Genomic DNA, 23,135 nt, shown 5'->3' with positions numbered 1-23,135 from the left:
CACCAACTTCTCTGGCTCCCACCCTCCTTTCCTCAGCATCCAAGGAGTTGCTGGTGCTGGCATTGCTCCAACAAAAAGGCTGTGGGATGGCTAGGAAGTGGAACAGGTTGAGGAGGCACTGAAGGGTAGGCCATGGCACTGTGACACACCTGAAAATGGCCCAAGGCCCACATGTAGCTTCCAGCCCACCAGAAATGCTGTAATATCTCAAATGAAGTCCTTTAAAGTTACTTCGTGCCTGACAAAAATTAGGAACTTTTCTTTCTTCAGGGAGAAAGAAAAGGTCCTTCGTTCATGTCAACTTTCCTAGAGTTGCTGGTTCTCTCAACTGCCGTCTCACTTTGAGGCTGCCCTAGACTACTCTCTAGGCCTCAATTTCCTGCGGGCAAATGTAGCATCCAACCTGCACTTTAAGAAACAGTTCTTTCTTTCCAGCGCATGGGTTTGTTTGGTGTGCATGCTTCAGGAAAAGGGAAGCTGGGGGAAGTGAAGTGAAACATCCTTTCGTTGTTATGATGAGGACAGAGGCGTAGAAAAGTAGAAGTGGAGATAAGTGATGCCAGAATGAGCAGACTCTCTCCACTGTGTCAAGTCTCAGGTTGTGGTCTGAGGGACACTTGACAGGGCAACCATGCTAAGGAAGACTGGGTCTGAAAGCAGAACACTTGGGATGTCTGCATACACCACCTTGAGTTGCACAAGAAATACAAAAATGAAACAAATATGTAGGCCATAAACTAACAACTAGTGCAGCAGCACTACTAAGGACACATGTGGCGCTGTAGTCTAAACCACCCAGCCTCTTGGGCTTGCAGATCATAAGGTCGGCGGTTTGAATTCGCATGACGGGGTTGTTGCAGGTTTGAAACCTGTTCTTCCTGGATTTTGCCAATGTGACACAGGAGACGGAAAGGAGAGAGAATCCAGCATTTAATAGTTTGTGCAAGCTAACTGATTCAGCAGGATATTTCCCAAAGTCTGATCCCCTGGTGTTGTCCGCTGAGACTTTTTATACAGTTTACACACAAAGATCAAACATTTGCAGAGGATAGCTGGCAAAACCCCACTGGATACTTTTTGCCGCAGTGATGTGCCTGCGCTCTAGCATACTAGAAAGACTGGACCTGTAATATTGCTGACACAGCCCTATATAACTTTGTTTACTGCTATTATTGTGTCTTCGTGGCCTTCGCCTGCATACATTTTGTTGCAATGCTGTTATCAGCAGAGCTGTTTGTTCTTTAAGCTTATGTGATCAGGGGGGTAATTGACTTCCACTACCTCAGGGTGAGCTCCCGTCGTTCAGTCCCAGCTCCTGCCAACTTAGCAGTTCGAAAGCATGCCAGTGCAAGTACAGTGGTGCCCCGCAAGACGAACGCCTCGCAAGACGGGAAACCCGCTAGACGAAAGGGTTTTCCGTTTTGGAGGCGCTTCGCAAAACGAAATTCCCTAAAGTCTTGCGAGTTCCTTCGGGTTTTTTCCCCTTTCCCCCCCCTTTTCCTAACCCGCTAAGCCGCTTAACAGCTGATCGCTAAAAGCCGCTAAACCGCTAATAGCGCTAATCCGCTAAGCTGTCAATGGGCTTGCTTCGCAAGACAAAAAAAAACGCTATACGAAAAGCCTCACGGAACAAATTAATTTCGTCTTGCGAGGCACCACTGTAGATAAATAGGTACCGCTGTGACAGGAAGGTAAACGGCGTTTGTGTGCTCTGGCACTCGTCACTGTCCTCCATGCACAATTAGCAGTTTAGTCATGCTGGCCACATGACCCAGAAATGCTGTCTGTGGACAAACGCCGGCTCCCTCAGCCTGAAACATAGATGAGTGCCATACCCCATAGTCAAATTCGACTTGACTTAACTGTCCAGGGGACATTTACCTTTACCTACTGGTGCAGCATCAGTAAGGAGAAACCTTCTTTCTCATTTTCACTCTCTCTCTCTCTGCTGTTACTGTTGAAAACAAGGTGGTAGGGTTTTGCCTTCCATCTTACATATGAGTGCTTGTGGGCAACGATTTGTGACACTTGGGGTGAAAGACTGGGTGGGTTTGAGAGTGAGGATCAAAAGTGTAAAGTCGCTCATATGCCACAGAGTGATGCGAGAGGAAGAGAGGCAGTGAGTGTGCTGACCCAGGTGAGAGATGGGGTGACGGAGGCGGTTTGGTTAAATTGGAGATTATCACTGTTGTTCTCACCACAGGTTAGTAATGCTGGTTTGATTGCAGAGATCTTGGTTTGTTTAAAGCAGGCATAGGCAACCTTCGGCCCTCCAGAATTTTTGGACTACAATTCCCATCATTCCTGACCACTGGTCCTGTTAGCTAGGGATCATGGGAGTTGTAGGCCAAAACAACTGGAGGGCCAAAGGTTGCTTATGCCTGGTTTAAAACATCTATCTGACTTGTTTTTTCTAGATTCTGTAATTATTGTCTGCTATTATTATTCTCTGTACATTTTTTTTGTATTTAACCTTGGGAGGTTGCAGATTCTTCTTCTCTGGAGGTTTTCAAGCAGAGGCTGGCTGGTCATCTGCCATGGATGCTTTAGTTGAAATCCCTGCTTTGCAGGCGGTTGGACTAGATGACCCTTAGGGTCCCTTCCAATTCTGCAATTCTAGGATTCTAAGGTCATTACTCTAGGATTGAAATCATGGCTGGTGCCAGCAAGGGGCGGGGTCAAGTGCTTCCCCAAACATTATTTTTCTTTCAGGAATCTTGACATGTGAGACCCAACTTGCCCACGTAGAAATATACTTTTGCCCTGCTGCACCCTGCCCAATTTTTTTTCTTTTGCCATCTCTGATTGAAATTTTCAGTGAATAAGGGTTGCAAATATACACATAAATAACAGGTTCCTGAGAATCCTGGATAGCTGTCTGGGAGGTTGCCAGCTGTACCTCATAATTTACTGCTTTGTGTATATCTCTTTCCAGTCAGACTTCTCTGGGAGCTGGCAACCTTGCCTGTGTTCCTAACTGGGGCCATTAGTTCACTCCTGACCCAGAGAAGCAGTAGAATTTCCTCTGGGGAAGCTTCCTGTTGCTTTTCTGAATGTTGCTGTCTGGGGCTTAACAGGGCCAGCCCTCCCATTAGGTAGTGAGGCAGCTGCCTCAGGCTATTGATTTTGGGCAGGGCTTTTTTCAGATGGAACTTGCCGGAACTCAGTTCCGGCACCTCTCAGGTGGGCACCATTGCTGTTCTAAGAAAACAAGGGAGGTGTTCATGGTGAGTTCCGGCATCTCTTTTTCTGGAAAAATAGCACTGATTTGGAGCATCATGAAAGAGCAGCAAATCGGCAGTCGTTTAATTTATTAATGTTGCATTTTTAATAACAAGAAAGAGAGAGAGGGAGATGTGCTTGTTGAGGTTTCTGCTAAATATCTTGACTGGCCTTCAGTGTTATTCACCCTGACTTGAGGGGGCAGTGGCTGGAGGGTTCAAGTGCCCCCTGCTTTTCCCAAATTTGCGAGGCTTATTTGACTTTTGCTCTGTGTCACGGAAGGCTCATGTTTGGAAAGAAAAATTTATTTGTTTTTAAAAGGCTGCACTGAGAGCTTGGAGCCAGAAAAGTAAAGGGCTGCTCCTGAGACTTGGTATGCAAAAAATCAGCAGGAGCAGTTTTTCAGGGCATGAAATGCAAACTCTTGTTGATGTCTGCGCACTAAACTTCAGTAGTTGTCCCCCCCCCCCCCCAAAGGCACAGGGCAGAAACTTAGTTTAGCAGAATTTTAGTGCTTTTAAAAAGTTAATCTGGTCGCTGTTCATCTGACATGCAGCATCACTGCACACACTTTCCCCTGCAGTTTTTTCCAACAACTGCCAATTTAACTTTCTAGGTTTTTAAAGCACAAGCAAACCTGATGAAAATCATCAGATGCAAACTCAGTAACTTCCCCAGAGAGAGAGCCAACGGAAAACAATGTAGGTGTTGCTTTGGGGTTGTGCATAACCCCTGTCAGCCTTAATCTGTACCAGCAAAGTCAACATCAAAGGAGGTAGGTTTTTTTTTTGCTTTTTAACAGCTGAGGCCCCTTACTTGAGTAGGAAAGAGATTGATGATGACAGCAATTAGGAAGAAATTAGTGCCTGCAAAAGAAAGAAACTTAATGTGCAACTACATGAGTACTTTAAGGCAGAATGGTTTCTCGGGGATTTAGATAGAATAAGGGAGAGGAAAACAACACGCTCTGTATATCGTAGCAAACCTGACTCTCTGTTGGAGAGGTTTATCTTGAGACTGTGGGTGGTGCACTAAACTAATTCCTCAGAGTAAAAAACAATTAAATGTGTTTTCTTCCACACTGACTTCTTTATTTCACAAGAGTTAGAAGACTGGAGATTGATTCTGGGCTGAATCCAACAAAGCTAGAAGTGCTTAATAATATTTAACTCTATGCATGCCTACTCAAGTGCAAGTCTCTTTGAGTCCAGCGGTACTTACTCCCAGACCATATAGTAACAGGGGTAGGCAACCTAAGGCCCGCGGGCCGGATGTGGCCCAAGCGCCTTCTCAATCCGGCCCATGGACGGTCCGGGAATCAGCGTGTTTTTACATGAGTAGAATGTGTCCTTTTATTTAAAATGCATCTCTGGGCAATTTGTGGGGCATAGGAATTCGTTCACCCCCCCCCAAAAAAATATAGTTCAGCCCACCACCTGGACTGAGGGATGGTGGACCGGCCCATGGCTGAAAAAGGTTGCTGACCCCTGATGTATTATCCTAGTTGTAAGTAGCCTCTGGACAAAGGGGCTGCATCCCAGCAGGGGGTTAAAAGAAATTCAGGCCTTCATTTTAATGTGAACCTACTTAATTTGCTGTTCTCACATTAATATGCAAACAGAAACACAGCTACCCTACAAAATTCACTCCTGTCTGAAATTTTGGGACACAGTTCTCCAACCCAAACGTCGTACAAAAACAAGTATACTGGGAGAGAAATATGCATTAAAAATGCATACATGAATATTTTTTTTCCTTGCAAAAATGTGTATATTAGAGTGCATTAAATGCTGACTTGTTTCCTGGAGGACTAAATTTTTTTTGGCATACTCCAGAAATGTGGCAAACTGGACTTAAGAATGGAAAAAAGAGAAGCTCAGAAAAACAGAAACTTGTGCTTAGTCAGTAGAGCACAAGACTCTTAATAATAGGGTCAAGGGTTCGAGCTCCATGCTGGGCAAAATATTCCTGCACGGCAGGGAGTTGGACTAGATGATCCACATGGTCCCATCCAGCTCTATAATTCTATGATTCGTTGATAGATTTGTCCCTTCTGTGCAGAAGAGTACATAACAGCCATTCAAAAAACAGCCATGCACACGTCAGAGGTTTCCACACTGTCCCTCATCTCTCCACCCAGGCACCCAAGAGGCATTTCCGCACTTCAAGGACATATTACAGTCAGGTGCAAAGGCACTTAAGGCAGGTGCAGAACAGGTCTGCTGAGGGGTGTGGCCTGGAGAGAGACCCAAGGACCATTAGGGAGACCTGGCCCTGGATGGCTGCATCTGGCTTGTGATTGCCAGAGGTTGCCCAGGCTGCTGTCTATAAGATGGCGGTCTATAGTTGCCTGGGAGTAAGTCTCATTCACTTTAATGGGCCTTACTTCTGCTTAGGGTTTGGGACACAGGTGGCGCTGTGGGTTAAACCACAGAGCCTAGGACTTGCCGATCAGAAGGTCGGCGGTTCGAATCCCCATGACGAAGTGAGCTCCCATTGCTTGGTCCCTGCTCCTGCCAACCTAGCAGTTCGAAAGCACGTCAAAGTGCAAGTAGACAAATAGATAACGCTCCGGCGGGAAGGTAAATGGCGTTTCCATGCACTGCTCTGGTTCACCAGAAGCAGCTTAGTCATGCTGGCCACATGACCCGGAAGCTGTACGCCGGCTCCCTCGGCCAATAAAGCAAGATGAGCACTGCAACCCCCGAGTCGGTCACGACTGGACCTATTGGTCAGGGGTCCCTTTACCTTTTTACTTCTGCTTAGACACCTATAGGATTGTCCTGATCCTCCCTGTCAGATGAAGAAATTGAACTTCCAACTCCAGTTCTGCCAAAGGCTTTAATTTTTAGGTCAGATAGGTACATAAGGCAAGGCACAGAGTGTAGAAATTAACAGGTACATGAGAGTTTAAATGCATGGCTGAGCGAGAACTAAAACACTGATCCAACAAGTGACATTCCCCACACCTTCCTTTTGAAGAGTGGGGCAGACAAAGCTATTTGCATGACAGGCAGATGGTGTTCCAGGACTGGGCAAGCAAATGGGCATCCCTCCCTCTGCATTGTCTAAAAGAGGTATGTTCATGCACCAGCACTGGAGTCTCCCTGTCCATGGTGATGGGTGTGGAATTGAGGCTGGCTCCACTTTACTCTCAGCTGCTTCCCCTAAAGGCGAAGGATTTTGGGTGACAGGAGGAGGTAAACTAGGCATATCTGAAGGTAGAACAGTGGGACACTCCCATGTTATCCCACTGTTATCCAGATGTCCTAAACTGCTATGCCTGTCCCTGGAATCTGAGATCTCTTGTCTGGAATTTGCCACCTCCACCCTGAAGCCCACTCTGGGATACTCTAGCTCTCTGAGCTCCTCCCACTCTTTTCCAGATCTCACTATCTGCTTCAAGACACCGCCACTACAATTTATTTCTACCCTGCCCCTCTGGTTGGGTTTCCCCAGCCACTCTGGGTGGCTCCCAACAGAATATTAAAAACACGATAAACCATCAAGTATTCCAAACTTCCCTAAACAGGGCTGCCTTCAGATGTATTCTAAAAGTCCTTGACATCTGATGGAAGGATGTTCCACAGGGCAGGTGCCACTACCAAGAAGGCCCTCTGCCTGGTTCCCTGTAACCTCACTTCTTGCAGTGAGGGAACTGCCAGAGGGCCCTCAGAGCTGGACCTCAGCGTCCGGGCAGAACGATGGGGGTGGAGACGCTCCTTCAGGCATACTGGGCCGAGGCCGTTTAGGGCTTTAAAGGTCAGCACCAACACTTTGAATTGTGCTCAGAAACGTACTGGAAGCCAATGTAGGTCTTTTAGGACTGGTGTTACGTGGTCTCGGCGGCCACTCCATGTCACAAGTCTAGCAGCTGCATTATGGATTAGTTGTTTCTGGGTCACCTTCAAAGGTAGCCCCACATAGAGCACATTCATGAGACATGCCCAGGGCTTTTTCCCTCAGCTGGAACTTGCTGGAACTTGATTCTGGCATCTCTCAGGTAGGCAACATTGCTATTCTAAGAGAACAAGCATTCATGGTGAGTTCCAGCACCCCCTTTTCTATAAAAAAATCACTGCTTATGCTAAGGACTGTAGCGCAACTCTCTTTAATTTCAACAGGACAGTTAAGCACATGAAGCTGGAGATTTTAATTTGTCTCATGGCCTGTGCATATTATATAAACGGAACCAGCGTATAATAATTTTTCTCTTTCATTTCATACAGGAACATGTAAATAAAACCAAGACAGGGCACGCTTACAAAGAAGAAATGCTACACATATAAAAATATAAGGATAAATTCATAAAGCATTACAGTGGTGGCAGCTTTGGTGGTGGCAGAGAGGGGCTAGCAAGAGCGTTGCACATGTCTGCCGTGGCGGCAATGGAAGGGGGAAAACAAAACATTCTGGGGTCAAATCAGAAGCCGGGATGGCTTCTGTAATTCCCTGAATATCCTGGGAAAATAGGGACACTTGAAAGGTATGACATTACCCTTCTAACCCCCCTGTAATCAGCAGCCAGCAAAGAAGAGGAAGGGCAGGAAAATGCTGAGCACCATGACCTTACGTTTTAAATTATAAAAGCAAAAAGTTATGTGGGGAGGAAATGTTGCATTTAAGGCAATGTAGTTTGGGCCTTCGATCAATCTGGGCCTTAGGTGCAATTTGAACAATAAAAAACAGAACTCATTTTTTTTTCTGGTCTAGCAAAACGTGATCAGTAAGTATGTAGCAATAGGCTTCTGTACATAGATCTGAATCAGGTGATATATATAATCACTGACAAGAGCTCCTCATGGCAAAAGCCCTGCTTTTAGTGCCCGGTACCTGGTACTGATCTGAAGATCCATAAGAGCAGATGGCAATAGACCAGGATTCCTCAAACTCGGCCCTCCGGATGTTTTTGGCCTACAACTCCCATCATCCCTAGCTAGCAGAACCAGTGATCAGGGATGATGGGAATTGTAGTCTCAAAAACACCTGGAGGACCGACTTTGAGGAAGCCTGCAATAGACTAACTGCACATGGCAAGGAGCTAAGGGCACTTGACCACCTTCTTGAAGGCAAGACTGGCCTGGTTCATACTTAATGCTAAACCATGGTTTGTAATCTGAACCTGGCCAAGAAAAACGAATTATTAACCACGAACATGGTGTATTTGTAAGCCATGGTTTGTTGTTGGTTTATAAACCTTGGTTGATGGTAGCCATTCCTTAGTGTTATGTGAAGTGTTTTGAAAAAATCAAAAAGTTAAATTTCAGAAAACAACCATGCTGTTGACGAAAACCCCCTCAGCATTTAGAGTGATCTCAATAATCCTTGTAACAGCCACATATGATAGGCTAGCAGTAACTTCTTACATGTGCAAGGCTGAGGCTGACAGAGGCCCACCTAAGGACATCTAGTAAGTAATGGATGAGGCGAAAATTTCACTAGGGCCTTCCTGACAGCTTGTACAATTACAGCCCCATTCTATACATGTCTGCTCAGGGGAAAAAAAATCCCAATTAGTTGAATAGGATTTAATTCCAGATAGGTGGGTGTAGAATTGCAGCCTTAGCTACTATCCTGAGGCAACGGACTTATGAGCAACACAAACGAAACATTTCCAAATAACTGCACTTTTTGCAGATGGTACATAAGCAATGGTTTGGGATAGGGACCTTTGTATAATAGTGTGACTGCAATTTGGAAATGGCTACCAGTGTGCAAAGTTATGCATTCAATTTATTTTAAAGGCAGTTATTCCATTTATGCCCCACCTTGTTTCTGTCCTCAAACACAAGGCAGCATACATGTGGTTTCCAGGTGTCCAAAATTCAGCCACTAGCCAGTCCCAGATTTAAGTGTTTTTGTTGTGCGTTGCTCTCACAAACTCATAACTTATGATGGGGATAATTTACTGTTACTCCTGTTTTACAGTTGAGGCTGAGAGGTGGGGACTTAGGCACTCAAGGCTGACGGTTCTTGAATTCCACTCAACATGATCAAGGCCAATTCAGTTATTAGTACACACTGGCTCCAATCTTTCCCACCCATGACTTGCAAAAATGGTCATTTATGGCAAATTCTGAGAACGACTGCTGGAGAAAAGGAATTCATGCGTTGTTGTCATCGTCATTTTACAGTGTCTAGTTTGGCTTGATATAAAGTTCCATCTAGTTCTGTCGATCCGTCTGCTACCTCTTTTGCTATGGAAGAGAACAAAAAACAGAACTATTGCACAAGAACAAAATCTATTTTAACTATCGGACAAGTGTATTTATCAAAGGGGATGAAAGATGAGTTGCCTCCTCATGATGACCACCTGAATCATACGGTTATGGGCGTTGGAGGGGGGCTGAATGGTGCAGATCTGCTCTTTGAATGGAGTGATAAACTGGAAGAAAGTCTTTCTGCAACAGTCCTATGTATTACAGTGATAGATTTCTAAATACCCTGTATTTAGGGCTACATCAAACAAGCAGATTCGCTTCGCCATACAAAAACAAACACATTGATGTTTGAGTCCAGTCCTGAGAAACTGGGTCATCAGAAAGGGTCTAACACAATGGATTCCAGGACTGTGGTTTTTTTGGTGCACAAGCTGGATTGTAAAGGTTGCCTGATGTGAAGATTGGGTAATGTGAAGTCTGGCATGGCATTAGTGAATTTATCCCAATGAATTCAAGAGAACTTAAATCACTTATTCTTCAGTTTATATGGTGTTGTGGACTGGACTGCTTGAGCTTCTAGCTGTATTTTTTGTTTGTTTTTAGTTTCAGGTTTGAAATATAATAAATGCACTATAGGATCTGGAATTTAAAAGGTGAAAAAACAGACAAGTAAACAAACATAAAACTCCAGAAATATAGTCACTTACCTCTCCCAACAACTGCTGGGGAAATTCTCCTGACATTCTTCAATTAGTGTGATAGATGCCTGGTTCCTTCACCATCTCCTAACATATTTGAAAGGGAAAAAGAAAAACATGGACAGCATCACTCAGAGGTTGGAGTCAAAGGGGCATAGCAGAGGAGGATAAGAGTCAGGCCACTGATCCATCTAGCTCAGTATTATCTCCAGGATTTCAGACAGATGTTATCTAGTCAGTGTAGACAAAGCTGAGCTCAATGGATCAATGATCTGACTCAACATAAAGTTGCTCCAGATGTTTCAGGCAGATGTGCAAGTACCCTTTCCCATTCCTGCTCAGAGCCATTCTTTCTCCCTCCCATATGGTGCTGGAATGATTGTCCTCACTCTGATTTGGCTTCAAATTTCATCACACTGCCCAATCTCACACGTTACATGGCACTGTCATGAAGTCCATTTAGAGTGAGGGCAATACTGGATGGGAAGTAAAGCTTGCAAGGTCTCCCTGAAAACATCACGAGAAAGGAGAGAGCCCCGTTTGCAGTCTATGAACATGGTGCATTTTCAGCCGAACCCTAATTTCAACATGCAAGAGCAAGAGATCAGTCTTCAGATTCGTATTTCTCCGATTGAACCTGGAAGAACTGGCAGTGGATATGTTCAGTGCCTTCTATATATTTACTTTTCTAGAGGAAAAGAAATGCAAAATGACTTCCTCAAAGCTCCCCAAAGACCAATTCCATTCCAGATGGCACTCAAGTACTGCATTTTATACTTTGTTAAATCTGCCAGATCTTATTCAAGGCTACATGCCCTCAGTTCATGAGATCTGTGCTTGTACTCTATGTAGGCTACAACGGGGGGAAAGCCTTATTTATAGGGTTTACAAATACCAAACATGGTACATTTGATCACATCAACTATAGGCCAGAACCATCACATTTTACAGATTTGTTCTGGAAGTGCACAGAAAGCAATATGTTATGAACATTTAATTAGATTATACCCCATAAGATGCGAAACAGATTTCACATTGCACCATAGACCACTAGGACAAAAAGTCTGTCCCCTGCCTAGCTGTTACTCAGATGTGTAAACGTGTTATGCTTGTGTACCTTGAGAGTGCTAGTGTGGTGTAGTGGTTAAGAGCGGTAGACTCGTAATCTGGTGAACCGGGTTCGCTTCCGCGCTCTTCCACATGCAGCTGCTGGGTGACCTTGGGCCAGTCACACTTCTTTGAAGTCTCTCAGCCCCACTCACCTCATAGAGTGTTTGTTGTGGGGGAGGAAGGGAAAGGAGAATGTTAGTCACTTTGAGACTCCTTAGGGGAAATGATAAAGCGGGATATCAAATCCAAACTCTACTTGATTGTTTTCTGGCACTGAGGTTTTCTGCTCCCTGCCTCCAAGAACCAGTTTATGCATTTCACATTCTGTTATGCCAAGCTGGAGATGGGGTTTGGCACAGGCAAATGCTTCCTCATCTAAACACATAGAAAACTAGCACAATTTCAATCTCTTGGTAATGCTCAATTTCTGTGCTCAGGGTTCTCTCCCTTCCACCTCCACGTGGTAAAGAATTCAAAGACCCATCCTCCACCCTGGAGACTGAAAAGGTGCAAACCAGAAAAAAGTTTTGCCACTTAATTCTGGGCTCACCCAGGATGGTTTTGTGCTGTGTTTTGCAGGCCCAGGTCTGTGCTGAAGTGTACTGAACCTCCATACACCTCTCTGCCTCCTCTTACCTCCAGCCACTGAAAGATTCACAAAACTACATGCATCTTTCATGTTGTTGGATATCACTGTGATTTGGTATCTCCCAGAATCTTCCGGTTGCACATTGCAGATGACCAGCCAAGCGTTCATCATGACTGACACTCTCCTCCGATGTTTCGGCAACACCTCATAAAAGAGGTGGCAATAACGCTGCCACCACTTCTGCGGGTTGCTGGTTAGGCTGCATGACCTCATGTTAAGTTTCAGAATGAAGTCTTCCTCCGCTCCTTTGATGTGGTGCCACTGGATTTCAACGAAATCCCAGTCAGTCTTTGGGACTTGGACATCAACAGGGATGAATGCCGTTTCATTGACTGCTGCAGTGATGGGGGTCTTTGGCACTCGGATGCAGATGTCAGAAGGTTCACCTGCGTGTAAAAGGAGGAAAACCAACAAGGCTGAAATTGAACTTCCATAGAATCATTGAGTTGCAAGGGACCACAATGGTCATCCAGTTCAACCCCCAGCAATGCAGGATTCTTTTGCCCAACATAGGGTTCAAACATAGGGCATGCTCTGGTCCATGAGGTCACGAACAGTCGGACACGACTAAACGACTAAACAAAGGTTCAAACCCACAACCCTGAGATTAAGAGTCTCATGATCTATGGACTGAGCTGTCCCTTTCTAGGAATGTCAAATATGGAAGATTTTCAACATGTTAATCTGAATTTTCAAAGTTTGATATTAAAAGTTTAGTGGGTTTGTTTGTTTGTTTTTAAAACAGCATTTTGCCTTATTGTGATTAAGGGGAGATTCAGGAAGCTGCCATCATATGCTTTTTTTTTTTTCCTTCTCCTCCTGTGATGAGGCTACATTTTAATATTTTAATGTTCCATTATTTTAATGTTGTATTTTATTTTTGTTTTTAAGTTGTAATCATTCATCTTGTTTTTATTATTGCTTTAAGCCGCTCTGAGCCCGGCCTTGGCTGGGGAGGGCGGGGTATAAATAAAAAAAAAATTATTATTATTAATGACGACAGTAGAATTTTCAGAATAAGTCGGTGACAAATTCCGCTCTTGCTGCAACTTCCATCTTGCTCAACCCCCAGTTGCCCTATGAGTCATTAGTTCCTTGAAGATGTGAAAAGGTTAAGGAGATCATGAGGTTTTGGATCAAACTGAGCTCACTGAAGAACATAAAATTATAAACAAACATTCATGTGACCTTGGGCTAACATTTTTACAGGCCGAGGTTGGCTGGATCTAGACACATTAAAAAAAAACATTTCAGGAAAACGCATTGTAATAACACATGTATAATCCCCCCCCCACACGTTTTAACTAATGTAGCTGAGTCCCTTGTTCTCCCTGGAGAGACATTCTGCTCATTTAAGTATGTTGTTGCAGCAGTGGAAACCCAATGAACAATGCCAGAAACCCCACAATTTTCCAGGCAGACTATATAGCATTTTAAACATGTTCAACTTCTACAATGTGCTGCTCATGGAGCTGCTGTCTTTGAAGAAGCTGCTGAAGCTGCCATTGGTCCAAAATACAACTGTTAGACTATTGAATGGAATCAAATGAATGAAACATTTTGCCAACTCTTAAACATTTTTTTACTGGATGCTGGTCACAATTCAAAAGTATGTTGAAATTCTTAATGCTTGATGTTAACTTTGAGTGGCTTCCGGGTCTGGGAGTTGGGAAGTTCACCTTTTCTGAATGGGGTTGCATTCCCTCTGAAGCAACAGGTGCATTGTTTGGAGGAGCTCCTAGCTTCAGCTTGTTACTGGAGGCTCAGGTGATCTCTATGATGATCAGTACCTATTATCAGTTTAGGCTGGCACTATCCCTTTTCTGGACAACAAGGTATTCGTATCTACCCATCTAGCTTCAAAGTCTGGGCAGGCACAGCCCCTTCTCTTGAGAAGTCTCCATCTTGGTGTGAGTTGCTGGTTTGCAAGCAGGCACCGGGTCTGGGTGGATGCAGCTTCTCCCAGCTCCTGAGGTGGCATCTGGTCCAGGGAAAGAGCACGGGACCTGCCTCCTCACCCTGATTCCTGATTAGCCATCCTAAGACACTGCTCAGAGCCTTCTCTAAATTCTGGCAACTCTCCTCATCAGGAAAGAAAGGATCTGGAAGTTGTGTCTTCACACTAGAACCAAATGGAGACAGGGGTTCCATCTGTTCTTGCCTCATCTTCCTCCTCTTTCTCCAGAGTCTACTATTCTGGGATTGAACCCAAAGGCACTGTCATGACAGCCAAACAGGCTAAGAACCTCTTTGGTGGTGGCGGGCGGCTCCACATCTGTGGAATTATCTTCACAGGGATGCACACTTGGCGCCACATCCAGTTTCAGCAAAATAGCCAGTCATCTTAACCTCCTTGTGTGGGATGTAATCCACTGAGAGCAGTCAAGTACAACATTCCTTGTTTTGCTAGAGTGGACATGCAGGGAATGTTTGGTCCAGCCGGTTGAAACCTCCTGTTCCTCTTGGCCTGGAGCCTCCTTCCTTGCATGTGACTAACAGGTGGGCGTGACCTTTCCAGACCTGGTAAAAGGGCAAGGCATGCTGCCACACTCTCTCTTTTCCATCTTCCTTTCATCCTGCAAGCTTCCAAGATTGCCAACTGCAGTCACTAGGTCAACCCACAAATGGGGTAAACCTGTTTGAATATTCTTGTAACTTTAAGCCTTAGCCCTGCCTTCAGGGATTACACTGTGCTCTGCCTGAGTAAACTTTCTTTTTATTACTTATGAATAAGACTGTGGTGTTTTTATTCCTTTAGGATGGATTCAAGGGGTCTTTCCAGGAAAATATTAGAACACATTTCAATCTGGACAAGCCAGATTGAATTGTGTATTGTCTTAAGAAACTCACAAAAGTTTGCATCTAGTTTTCTGTTGTGTAAAGGAGAATGCACTCTGCTAAGTAAAGAAACTTGCTAACGCAAGTTAGGAAGGATATTAATAAACAATATATCCTCTCCTGCCACCCTGAACATTCCCACAACATACCCAGTTTTTTGCTTTATTCAACACTGCTGTTGCCTATATGGAGGGCACAAAGATAGGGAAAGCTGCTGTAAGATTTTGCACATCTGAGCTAGTGGCCGATACCGCCGCATCTCAGGGCAATGAATTTTACAGCATGAAGAAGAAGCATGATTAATGTTTGTGTTTTTGAATCAAAGGACTTTTGCATCTGATTCGCACCCACCCACCACAGAACTACCGTACTTACGCAAACATGAGGCAAAAGTGTCTTTGCATGAATCGTATCTTGGGAGTTTGGAGAGACGTTCCAATGCACTGCTGTTTGGGTAGTCACATTGTTGTGCTGAGTAGATCACTGGATGTGGCAAGGTCACCTGGCTTCTTTGAGCAGAGCCTTGGGAAGCTTGGAAGACATGGAAGACATTAGAGAACTGATAGCAATTAAGGACAACAGGACAAAAAAACCAACCACAATAAATAGGCATGCTGTCTTTGTACAAAGTACAGTCCCAATCTTACCCTACTTAGCTTTTTATTTTTATTTTTTGCTTCCTACTTCCTGTTACACTTTCACTTCAGCAAAATGAAGTTTACCAATAGTTCTTGTGAGTTGCTGATATCTCTATACATATCACATCTGGGTAACTGGAAAGAGCCTCATTTCCTTAGCAACAAAATATTGCTCTTTTAGAGATCTGCTCACCATATAACACCGGTCTTGAAAGACCTACATTGGCTCCCAGTACGTTTCCGAGCACAATTCAAAGTGTTGGTGCTGACCTTTAAAGCCCTAAACGGCCTCAGTCCAGTATACCTGAAGGAGCGTCTCCACCCCCATCGTTCTACCCGGACACTAAGGTCCAGCACCGAGGGCCTTCTGGCGGTTCCCTCACTGCGAGAAGCCAAGTTACAGGGAACCAGGCAGATAAAAGCACACATTCTACTCATGTAAAAACACGCTGATTCCTGGACCGTCCGCGGGCCAGATTCAGAAGGCGATTGGGTTGCATCTGGCCCCCGGGCCTTAGGTTGCCTACCCCGATCTAAGCTTTTCCCTACAGAAAGAAAGGGCAGAAAGCACTCCAGATAGAAACTGTTCTGCAAGGGAGACTGGACAAAGGCAATATCCCTGTAAGGGAGCAAATGCTTGATTTCTGTCCAGCAAATGAATAGGAGCTGTGCCTTATTTATTGCATGGAAGCAACGGTATCAGTGGAATGAGGAAGTCCTCTTACAAACCAGGATGATCAGAACAGGGATTACTTACCTGGAAGAGTGAGAATGATCAAAGACAGTGTCAAAGCAACAATTCCTGCCAGCGAAATGCCAAGACCAATTTTCCACCAGAGAAGATTGGAAGATGGATCTGTGGAATTAAAAGTACGTGGTGAAGACCACTGGCTGCTCCCCACACACACACTGTTGAGTGTGCACTGCAGTTGTTACTGAGTCTGGTACTAAGTGGCAACCAAGACCACAGAAGGATCCAGTACTTCATTGCTCTGTGGAAGACCACGTACCCCTAAACCAGCAATGGAGATCCACACATGGAAACAGAATTCCATGTGTTCAGCTGACATCAACGAGGATTTTTTAAATTTTAATGTAGGGATATGGATCTAAGTGTATCTCGAGCAGCTGAAGGTGTGCAAGTATTTGCTCTTGAGCAACCGTTGAAACTAGACTGGCTTCCTTTTTTGTGTCTTAGAGGCTCGAACATTATTGAGCTTTCTAAAATCACATGTACTGGAGATGGTAAACTCTGAGCCTTTCAGCCCCAGGATGCTATTGGGACTCATACTATGGCTTTCTGACCTCTCCTATCCTATTGTGAGTGGTTCCCTAGACCAGGTGGTCACCTGCTTTTGATGGGGGTTACACTTCCTCTGAAGGAGCAAGGTTCGTAGCCTGGGGATACTCCTGGATCCTCTGCTGTTGCTCGAGGCTCAGGTAGCCTCAGTGGCCCAGAGTGTCTTCCTTCAGCTTCAGATGGTGGCCCAGCTATGCCCCTATCTGGACAGGGATGGCCTAACTACTGTTGTCTATGCTCTGGTAACCTCAAGGTTGTTGTTGTTTAGTCGTGTCCACCTCTTCGTGACCCCATGGACCAGAGCATGCCAGGCACTCCTGTCTTCTACTGCCTCCCGCAGTTTGGTCAGACTCATGTATGTGGCTTCGAGAACACTGTCCAACCATCTCGTCCTCTGCCGTCCCCTTCTCCTTGTGCCCTCTATCTTTCCCAACATCAGGGTCTTTTCCAGGGAGTCTTCTCTTCTCATGAGGTGGCCAAAGTATTGGAGCCTCAGCTTCAGGATCTGTCCTTCCAGTGAGCACTCAGGGCTGTGTTCCTTCAGAATGGAGAGGTTTGATCTTCTTGGTTAGATTACTGCAATGTGTAAGGCTGCCTCTGAAGACGGTTCAGAAACTTCAGCCGGTGCAGAATTCAGTGGCCACGTTGCTCACTGGAGCAAGACAGTTCAGGCATATTACACCGATCCTGGTCTTACTGCACTGGCTACCAGTTAGTTTATGGGTTCAGTTCAAAGCGCTGGTTTTGACCTATAAAGCCTTAAATGGCTCAGGACTCCAATACCTCAAGGACCGCCTCTTTCTATATGAACCTACCCAGACCCTGAGATCATCTTCTGAGGCCCTCCTTCTTGAAAGGTCCAGAGGGTGGCAACATGAGAACGGGGCCTTCTCTGCAGTGGCTCCCCATCTGTGGAATGCCCTCCCGAGGGAAGTTCACCTGGCACCTTCATTACATACCCTTAGGCACCAGGCAAAAACATTCCTTTTTAACCAGGCCTTTGGTTGATCTTATTGACATCCAATACCCTTTTAGAATGTGGCTTTTTTTGGGGGGGGGGGTATTGGGTTATTGCTTTCGGTTTGATTTTATATATTGTGGTCTTGTTGTAAACTGCCTTGAGACCTCTGGGTATAGGGCGGTGTCTAAATTGAATAAATATATAAAACAAATAAATATATTGAACCCAGATTCTTAAAAAACCATATCACAAATTATCAAGACCCAGATCTATCCCATCAGCAATTTAAAAGAACCCTTCAGTACAATCAGACTTTCAATATCATAACCGAAAAATCTTTCTTTTTTTTTTTTTAATGAACTGAATCCTGAAATCTTGTAAAACCTTGAAATTTCCTCAGCTTTTCATTTCAGCTCTGTTGCTAACGCTCATGAAATCAAGGTTATATTTACGGAGTCTTTTGTGTTTTGAATTGGGTCTGGTTTCCTGTGTGCCTGTTAATTTGTATTTGCTTCCTGAGCTGTCATTACCATAGTAATATACTTTCATGTGGTAACAATCACTGTGGTAATCCAGGTGATCAGGCACGATTCAGTGAGAACATCATCTGGAAATTCTACATGCTCCAGGCAGTTAGTATCCAAAACGTTTACTCAGGTTAATTAACGGTGGTTTGGAGTGAAAGGGAAAATTCCTGTCTGTGTAAGGTATGGAACAAGCAGAAGAGTGGGCAAGCCGGTTTGTTCCACACCATGGAACCTAGCCATGAATCGTTTCAGCCAGGTTGGGGTTACAATTTCCGAGTAGAGGAAAGGAAGCTGTCCTCAGAAAATGTCACAAGCACATCTAGTGCAAAGAGGTCTATTATTTTAATTGCTTACATTCCCCATCATACACCACACACTAAAAAGAAAGGAAGGAAGGCGTTCAAATCATGCTTTCATGTGTTACTTTTATTGTTTTTAGCCGCTCTGAGCCTGGCTTTGGCTGGGGAGGGCAGGATATAAATAATAATAATAATAATAATAATAATAATAATAATAATAATAACAACAACAACAACAACAACAACAACAACAATCTGCTTCTTGCTCACGCCCTGTATCAATATGGCCAGAGGAGCCAGTTGTTCATATCTATCACAGCAATGATTCATTTATGTTTTTGCCTTAGTGCAGTAACTAGCTGGAACAAAAAAAAGTGGTACTTTAAGGATATTTGGTGTTTAAGGATGCAATGAAACATGACCTGCCCAGAAATGAAGGTGAGGTAGAGGAGGTTCTAGCAAAAAAAGAAGTTGTTAATATGGTTTGGACAGTTTGAGTACAGAAACTGAGCACATTCTATCATTATAAAATCTGTGTACATGCTCTCCCTGACATTGCCTGTCTCTTAAGTGCTTAATAGACACATATATCTATTGTGTCTAATCCCCTGCTCACATTTTCAAATTGCACATTATCAGCTTTCCAGCTGCATAACTTTTGTCCGCAACTCGACATTCTGTGGGCAACTGCACACTAAAACACACCTGATTTTAATGATTTTGTTGAAGAAGAAGAAAAAGCCCCACGCACAAAGTTCACTACAAACTCCTTCCAAATCAAACCTACAGACTTCCTCTTAAGAAACTTCCCTTTTAGTCGTAGCGGCTGCTCTCCTTAAAGAAAAAGGGTGGACATTTCAAAGTCAAGTACCTTTGGTTTTCTGGAGAGGTGGTCTTGGGTACGCGTCCCGGGTGGCTGGGTCTATAGCCATGTACCCATCTTCATCCTCCATCTTCACTGTTAGTCGCCAGACGGACAAGACTTCAGAAAAGGGACTCGCAGGTCCTTTGAAATTCTTCTTGACAGCCTGATACAATTGTATGTAAATGGGTTTACAAAACCAACTTCCCAGTTGGTGAAAGTCAGTTTCATTTAGCTGGAATCCATTAGTTAAAACTGGTCTTGGGCAATGTCTGCAGGTGGCCACCAACGGCTAGTTATCTGATAGAAGGTGTCCTTTGTGACAAGTTTATGGCAGTCGTGATCCTTTCATCCTCGTCACCTTCCTGCCTGCTGTAGCGAGCCAAACTCCAGCTGCACAGCAGCTGAAAGAGAGATCAGACAACTGGGCTGGAAAGGAAAAGAGAAGGAGAAGCTGTGTGGCTGCAGCTCTTGCATAATCAGTAGTTTTAAAGTCACAGAACAAGTTTCCAGGCACTGCTTGAATGGGTCTCTGTGTGTGTGCACGCACACACACACACACACACTGTTGTTGTTTAGTCGTTTGGTCGTGTCTGACTCTTCGTGACCCCATGGACCAGAGCATGCCAGGCACTCCTGTCTTCTACTGCCTCCCGCAGTTTGGTCAGAATCATGCTAGTAGCTTCGAGAACACTGTCCAACCATCTCGTCCTCTGTCGTCCCCTTCTCCTTGTGCCCTCCATCTTTCCCAATATCAGGGTCTTTTCCAGGGAGTCTTCTCTTCTCATGAGGTGGCCAAAGTATTGGAGTCTCGGCTTCAGGATCTGTCCTTACAGTGAGCACTCAGGGCTGATTTCCTTAAGAATGGATAGGTTTGATCTTCTTGCAGTCCATGGGACTCTCAAGAGTCTCCTCCAGCACCATAATTCAAAAGCATCAATTCTTCAGCGATCAGCCTTCTTTATGGTCCAGCTCTCACTTCCATACATCCCCTTCATGGATCACTGCCTTGCCGTGGTGAAGGGGCTTGAATAACTCAGAGAAGCTATGAACTATGCTGAGCAGGGCATGCACACACACACAAAAATGGACCCCGATTCCTTGCCTTTTGTGATGCCCCCAAGCATTTGGCATTAATAGCTGCACCCCCTCAAGTGTTGGGAATTCCATTCCTCCCGTGCTGCAGATGTGTGGCATTGTTACATTTCACATGTCTGTTTACATTCCAGCCCTGATTATTGGAGTCTTGTGAGCGGAAAGGGAGATATGCTGTTTCCGCTCTGTATAGCTATTGCTTTTGCAGTTCTCTCTCTGAGGACGAAAGACAGAGAGAGAAGCCATGATTTCTTTCTTCTGTTACGTTTGATTTAATTTGCAATAAATTGGGACGCGGGTGGCACTGTGGTCTAAACCACTTGCCGATCAGAAGGTCAGCGGTTCGAATCCCCGCGACAGGGTGAGCTCCCGTTGCTCGGTCCTGCTCCTGCCAACCCAGCAGTTTGAAAGCATGCCAAAAAAGTGCAAGTAGATAAATAGGTACCACACAGGTGGGAGGGTAAATGGCGTTTCCATGCGGTGCTCTGGTTTGTCAGAAGCGGCTTAGTCATGCTGGCCACATGACCCGGGAAAACTGTCTGCGGATAAATGCCGGGTCCCTCGGCCTGTAAAGCGAGATGAGCGCCACAACCCCAGAGTCATCTGCGACTGGACTTAACTGTCAGGGGTCCTTTACCTTTTTTTAGTTACTGCTCAAGGCTGAGCTTCTGTTTGGACTCTGCTAGTCATGTGCTCATGTCCTGGGATATGGGTCACATCAGTGTGACGGGAGACCGGAGTGATGAATCCCGGGTGATGCTGCGTTTTGGGGGTGGGCACCGGCCTCAGTGTTATCACCCAACATCAAGCACAGCTAATCGACGCTGATAAACCTTTCCTGCATAATTTTGTCTAAGCCCCTTTTGAAGCCACCCAAACCGATGGCCTACCTCTATGCCTTGCAGGAGTCGATTCCATATACAGTGGTACCTCAGGTTAAGTACTTAATTCGTTCCGGAGGTCCGTTCTTAACCTGAAACTGTTCTTATCCTGAAGCATCACTTTAGCTAATGGGGCTTCCCGCTGCTACCGCGCCGCCGGAGCACAATTTCTGTTCTCAACCTGAAGCAAAGTTCTTAAGCCTAGGACCCTCGTACCTACGGGACCGCTTCTCCCAGTATGCCCCATGGAGGACCTTAAGGACCATAAATAGTAACACCCTAGTGGTCCCGGGCCCTAAGGAAGTTAGATTAGCTTCAACCAGAGCCAGGGTCTTTTCAACACTGGCTCTGGCCTGGTGCAACGCTCTGTCTCATAAGACCAGGGCCCTGCAGGATCTGATTTCTTTCCGCAGGGCCTGTAAGACAGAGCTGTTACGCCTGGCCTTTGGCTTGGAGCCAATTTGATTCCCTCCCCTCTTTCTTTTTTCTTTTTCCTTTCTCCTCCTGTGATGAGGCTGCACTTTAATATTTTAATGTTTCAGTATTTTAATTGTTGTATTTTAATCTTGTTTTCAAGTTGTATTCATTCAACTTGTTTTTATTATTGCTTGTTAGCCGCCCTGAGCCCGGCCTTGGCTGGGGAGGGCGGGGTATAAATAAAAATTATTATAATGATTATTATTAACCTGAGGTAATATTTCTGGGTTAGCGGAGTCTGTAACCTGAAGCATATGTAACCTGAAGCGTATGTAACCCGAGGTACCAATGTACAACGCATGAAAAGCATTTTCTTTCGGGGAATCCAGCCTTTGAGAACCTGAACGAGCAGCGAATGCTCAATGCGCTGCTGTATATCTCAGCTGGCCTCTTCTGAACCAGCCAAGCAGGTAACAAGGGTGGGGCTTTCCTGGCAGCAGGTGCTGTGCAAGTGCCAAGAGGTAAGTGCCCCAAATGCCTTGGGGAGGGGCTGTGGCTCACTGGTAGGACACCTGCTTTGCACACAGAAGGTCCCGGGTTTCATTCCTAGCATCTCTAGGTTGGGTTGGAGAGTCAGCGCTGAGCTAAATTACTATGTCCCTATATGATTCGTGGAAAATCAAGGTTGAGAATTCGGGCCTGGCAAGTATCTCACAGGCTGCTTGTTTGGTTTCGCCTTTCTATTCAAATGACGGGAGAAGCCTTCAGTGTGTGGGTGCACTCCAGGTATCTATTAAAGATGCAGGCCACAAAGAGAAATGGAAAACCTAACAACAACAACAACAACAACAACAACAACAACAATTTATTATTTCTACCCAGCCAATCTGGCTGAGTTTCCCCAGACACTCTGGGCGGCTTCCAACAAAACACGAAAATACAATAACCTATTAAACATTAAAAGCTTCCCTAAACAGGGCTGCCTTTAGATATCTTCTAAAAGTCTGGTAGTTATTTTTCTCTTTGACATCTGGTGGGAGGGCATTCCACAAGGCGGGTGCCACTACCGAGAAGGCCCTCTGTCTGGTTCCCTGTAACTTGGCTTCTCGCAGTGAGGGAACCTCCAGAAGGCCCTCGGCGCTGGACCTCAGTGTCCAGGCAGAACGATGGGGGTGGAAACGCTCTTATTGGCTCCCTGCTCCAACCTGTTATGTTGGCATATTTTAAAACTGACCTTTTTGCCTCTTTGTGGAAGCTCTCTAGCTCTGGTAGCTTGCAGGGGTGCCAACTTGCCCCCAGGATTGTGGGTGCCTGGCCCCCCAACTTGAAGGCATGGGTGTGTGACATTGCATGTTTGTGTTATAGTGGCTGCTGACAGCTCCTCTTCCTCCTCCTCACTGCAGCCAGCGAGGCACCCTTTTCCATGGGGAGATGCTCAGACTTGAGCCCCCCCCACCCGAAAAGGGTGCCTTGCTCG

The 23,135-nt window shown here is 45.2% G+C and overlaps 2 protein-coding genes across 4 annotated transcripts in view; both read right to left on the bottom strand.

Annotated features, from left to right (window-relative positions):
* The window catches only part of LOC309365137 (killer cell lectin-like receptor subfamily B member 1B allele C), a 29,700-nt gene extending 13,638 nt beyond the window's left edge, over positions 1-16,062 (bottom strand). Inside the window, exon 1 of the mRNA XM_081903320.1 lies at positions 15,765-16,062. The gene's annotated coding sequence lies outside the window, so the exon portion shown is untranslated. The remainder of the gene's footprint in view (positions 1-15,764) is intronic.
* Positions 1-19,746, bottom strand: part of LOC309365116 (uncharacterized protein) — a 152,827-nt gene extending 133,081 nt beyond the window's left edge. The window contains exons 1-6 of one of the 3 annotated variants that reach the window (XR_014165921.1): positions 19,275-19,686; positions 16,074-16,172; positions 15,054-15,209; positions 11,828-12,226; positions 10,091-10,168; positions 8,209-9,419 (exon numbers count right to left, since the gene is read on the bottom strand). Coding sequence is in view for 2 of the 3 variants with exons in the window: in XM_081903281.1 (XP_081759407.1) it covers positions 10,134-10,168; positions 11,828-12,226; positions 15,054-15,209; positions 16,074-16,172; positions 19,275-19,356 (771 nt within the window). In the remaining variant the exon portion in view is untranslated. Of the gene's footprint in view, positions 1-6,044; positions 9,420-10,090; positions 10,169-11,827; positions 12,227-15,053; positions 15,210-16,073; positions 16,173-19,274 lie in introns of those variants that run through there. The other 2 variants (XM_081903280.1, XM_081903281.1) reach the window with 2 other exon arrangements.
* Between the last annotated feature and the right edge of the window lie 3,389 nt (positions 19,747-23,135).

This window comes from Podarcis melisellensis, assembly GCF_964234715.1.
Source record: "Podarcis melisellensis genome assembly, chromosome: 2".
Taxonomy (NCBI): Eukaryota; Metazoa; Chordata; class Lepidosauria; order Squamata; family Lacertidae; genus Podarcis; species Podarcis melisellensis.
The sequence above is the reverse complement of the archived record's forward strand: the minus strand, read 5'-3'. Positions and strand labels throughout refer to the sequence as shown.